At 54.1% G+C, this 4,400-nt stretch overlaps 1 protein-coding gene across 1 annotated transcript; it reads right to left on the bottom strand.

Moving 5' to 3' along the window:
- Positions 1 to 2,613: 2,613 nt before the first annotated feature.
- On the bottom strand, positions 2,614 to 4,142 carry LOC107300615 (exocyst complex component 6B-like; the record flags this gene model as incomplete). Its single annotated transcript, XM_015829925.1, has 4 exons — positions 2,614 to 2,663; positions 2,760 to 2,850; positions 3,279 to 3,326; positions 3,977 to 4,142. Coding segments are annotated over 4 exons (355 nt in total), but the record flags the coding sequence as incomplete, so codon positions are not given.
- Positions 4,143 to 4,400: the final 258 nt, after the last annotated feature.

Here is a 4,400-nt window from a genome sequence, read left to right on the forward strand (position 1 = left end):
TTTTCCAGCGTTCGAGGCGACAGCGGTGTACGCCAGCCCCAGAGGGAGAGCCCCGAGGCCATCCAGTCCAGCCTTCTGGGGCTGGCCAGGGGCATTTGAGCAAGGGCATGAACAGGGGCGGGCAAGCCACAGCCTCTGGCTGACCTTCTCAGCAGCTGAGGCTTCAGACAGGCTGCCTGAGATCTGGAAGGGAGGCTCAGCAGCCCTCGGGAACTCGCGCAGGGAAAAGGCTCGGGACGAGACGAGGGGAGGAAAGAGGGCTGAGAGCCAACGTCCTCGGTGACCTGGGAGAGATGCTTCGGCCTCCCACCGCCGGGCTCCTCACCTGTTTCATGGCCGTCTCCCCAATCTTGTCCGAGTGTTTACGGATGCTCTCCAGGAAGTCTTTGAGGTCAGACATGGAAACCTCCTTGATCTCCTCCCGCAGCTTCGGAATGTTCTCCAGCAGGACCTTGCAGAAGCGGTAATGGCTGACTTGAGGCAAACACATCCGCTCGAGGTGCTCTAAGGTCTTCAGGGCGGGATAATGCCTGGAAGGAAGGAAGGAAGGAAGGACCCAGCTGGCTCAGGGGCAGGTAAGGCGGCCCACTCCACCCACCCACCCATCAGGGGACCCTAAAGCTCGCCGAGCCTTCACGACGCCAGGAACCCCTTAAGCCAGGGGTAGGCAACCTTGGCTCTTTTATGACTCCTTGACTTCAACTCCCAGAATTCCTGAGCCAGCATGGGGGAACTATGGCCCCTTTATGACTGGTGGACTTCAACTCCCAGAATTCCTGAGCCAGCTTGGCTCAGCTTGGAAACCTCTCCCTTTCCCCTCAGCATGGCTGGCTCAGGAATTCTGGGAGTTGAAGTTCACAGGTCATAAAAGAGCCAAGGTTCCCCACCCCTGGCCTAAGCTGTTCATCCCGCTGAATTGGTCACCCCGAGATGGGGAGGGGGGTGCTGAACTTTACCAGCCCTAATTATCTCCCCATTGATAAGACAACAAACCGCATACAGGTGAGTCCTTGACTTACGACCACAATTGAACCTGTTTCTGTTGCTAAGCGAGACCGTTGTTAAATGGGTTTTGCCCTATTTTACGACCTTTCTTGCCACAGGGCTTAAGTCCATCCCTGCAAGTTGTTAAGTTAGCAACAGGGTCGTGAAGCGAATCCGGCTTCCTCCACGGACTTTGCTTGTCAGGAGATCGCAAAAGGGGATCGTGTGACACACACACACCCGGGACACTGCGACTATCATAAATATGAGCCAGTCACCCAGCGTCTGGATTTTGATCACGTGACCACAGGGAGGCTGCAACGGTCGTGTGAAAAACGGTCCTAAGTCCCTTTTTTCAGTGCTGTGGTAAATGGTCAGTAAACGAACTGTTGTAAGTCAAGGACAGCCTGTTTAAAGGAGTGCTCCCTCCTCCTCCTCCTCCTGCCTATTAGGGGGTGTCCACTTCTTAGAATCAAGCCAGAGTCACACAAAAATGAGCCCCAGGCAGGGAGAAAGGAGGAAATATTACAGAGAAATGGCAAAATAGAAGATCCACCAAGGGCTCTGGAAACACACACAGACACACACACACACACACACACACACACACAGAGAGAGAGAGAGAGAGAGAGAGAGAGAGAGAGAGAGAGAGAGAGAGAGAGAGACAACGGTTCCCACTCCTCCCCCTTGGCCCACAGAAGTGTCCACGATCACCCCGGGGCTCTGACATCCAGGGGAGCCTCAAGCCTCGTGCCCCCTTCTTAAGCAGCGCTTATGAGCAAAAGAGGGGGTCCCCCTCTTCGTATTTACTGCAACGGCCCAACGGCCATCTAAAAGGAACGGTCTTTTCCTTAATAAGGAAAACCTTTTCCCAGAAAAACTGCAAATGCAAAATCAGGAGAACCCACCCAGCCAGAGAAACAAAAACAAAAAGAGAATTTGTCCACAGAAACTGTTGGTGCAATGATTTAATGAACTCTACTTGTAAGTTCAAACTCACGTTAAACCTTATAGTGTTTTTAAAGCAGGAAAGGGGAATCAAGGGTCTGGGATATTATTTATTTCTCATTTATTATATTAATATACAAAGCTGCCCCACTCACAACGGTGACTCTGGAAAAAGAAGCAGACGTAGGAGTAAAGCCACGCCGGAGTCAATAAGAAGAGCGAGAAATTCACCCTTCTTCTTGAGTTTGGCAGAAATCCCCAAGTCTCAAAGCTGCCACGACTGGGGACCCCCAGTTTAGGGGTGAGCCCCAGCTGGGCCGCACCCCCCCCCCAGCATTATATTCCACCCCTCACAGATCTTTGGCTTAATAGCAAGAGCCATAAGACTTATACACCGCCTCACCGTGCTTTTCAGCCCTCTCTAAGCGGTTGGCAGAGTCAGCCTCTTGCCCCCCCTTCCCCCCGGGACAATCCGGGTCCTCATTTTACCGACCTCAGAAGGACGGAAGGGGCTGAGTCAACCTTGAGCCGGTCGGGATCGAACTCCCGGCAGTGGGCAGAGTCAGCCTGCAATGCTGCACTCTCACCACTGCACTGCCAGGGCTCCGTGGTTAATCAAGCCCGACCTCCGGAACCTTCCTCGGTCCCTGGATGAAACCCAGAGCCGCCCAGGAGCGCCTCCTACCTTTTGGACTTCATCTGCTCCCTCAGCTTGCTCTCCATCTCCAGAACTAGCGGAAGGAACAAAAACAAAGGCAGAAGTCAGGAGGAGGAGGAGGAGAGCGTCTCCAGGTGCCTCCGTCCTCTGCTGCGAGTCTCTCTCTCACCGGGAAGGCACTGGGTGAGTTTGTCCACCGTGGCAGAGATGTTCCACTGCTGCAACCGGCACTGGCTCAGCTCCTCCATGGCGCCCACCAGCTGCGAGAGAGAGAGACACGGGCCTTATCACCCCAGGCAGCCCCAGCCCCCTTCCCTCCCCAGAGGGGCTGGTTGAGAGCCAGGAGCCAGCGCAGGGACCACGTGCGTGCACAGCCAACCCCAGCCAGCCTCCAGGCCGGCTGAAGGGGCAAGCAGCTGGGTGGGCCAGGGTTTGGCCACCAAGAGCCAGCGCCTGGGTGTCACTTGGGCTCCGTGACGGAAAACACTCAAGGGGGCAGGGCCGAGCTAAAGCACAGACTGGACGGATGGATTCGATACGCTCCCTCAAGCATTTTAGGCCCCCGCCAGCCCTCCGATTCTGTGCTCTCCGTTCGCCGTTCTGGTCCCAGCTGCAGTCCCAAGCTGAGGAATGCCCGTAAATAAAATGGCCACAAAGGCTTCAAAGAGAGGAGCCGAGGCTTCCGTACTTGCTTGCTTTCCAGCTGCAGCTTCCGGTTGGTATCCGTGACTTGATTCTGTAAAAGAAAGTTTGGAAGGGCGATTTTTTAGCCCATGAGGCGAGCCCCCCAGCCCCCCCAGAGTTGCTGGGAGCACAAACTGGATGGATGATGACAGATATAGATCAGAGGTGGGGAACGATGGACCCTTTATGACTCGTGGACTTCAACTCCCAGAATTCCTGAGCCAGCCATGCTGAGGGGAGAGGAAGAGGTTTCCAAGCTGAGCCATGCTGGCTCAGGAATTCTGGGAGTTGAAGTCCAGGAGTCATAAAAGAGCCAAGGTTGCCTACCCCTGGTCTAGACTATAGAGCATGCTGCCTGGGGAATCCTGGGAGTTGGTCCACAAATTATAAAGGGGCCATCATTCCCCACATGGATGGATGGATGGATGGATGGATGGATGGACGGACGGACAGACAGATAGATAGTAGATAGTAGATATAGATAGAATTAGATAGATAGATAGATAGAGAGAGAGAGAGAGAGAGAGAGAGAGAGAGAGAGAGAGAGAGAGAGAGAGAAAGAGAAAGAGATGATGGAGTTGCACCCTCAGTCCCTCACTGGCCTTCTCCCAGGTGACTAACTTGGACTCATCTGGCCCCTGAGATGCTCCACACCACATTAGCCTTTTGAAACTGCCTTTGGCTGACACCCTCCCCCTTTACCTTCAGCTTCTGGGCCTCTGCCCGGACCTTCAGGAACTCCGTGATGGAGTCCACAAAGCCCTGGTAGTGGAAGTTGCACATCTTCTCGATCTCCCGGTCGTGATTCCGGATGCGAGCGTCCAGCTTCTCCATGAAGCGTCCATGTTCTGCACCGTCATAGACAGACCTGGATAAGGCAGAATGGGTTAGGCAGGCAGGCAGGCAGGCAGTTCTCTGCTGAAACACTGAATTAACCTGTTTTCTGAGTTCACATCATATGCAGAATGATATATAAACTAACCCTGGGATCTCCAAACGTGGCCACCTTAAGACCTGGGGACTTCAACTCCCAGAATTCCCCAGCCAGCCATGCTCCTACAGATGCAACAGAACTGTCTGTAATTTGGAGGGGAGGGGGGGGGATGTCCAAGCAGAATGTTTGACT

Source organism: Protobothrops mucrosquamatus, unplaced genomic scaffold, assembly GCF_001527695.2.
Source record: "Protobothrops mucrosquamatus isolate PMUCROS unplaced genomic scaffold, P.Mucros_1.0 scaffold7652, whole genome shotgun sequence".
In the NCBI taxonomy this organism is placed as follows: domain Eukaryota; kingdom Metazoa; phylum Chordata; class Lepidosauria; order Squamata; family Viperidae; genus Protobothrops; species Protobothrops mucrosquamatus.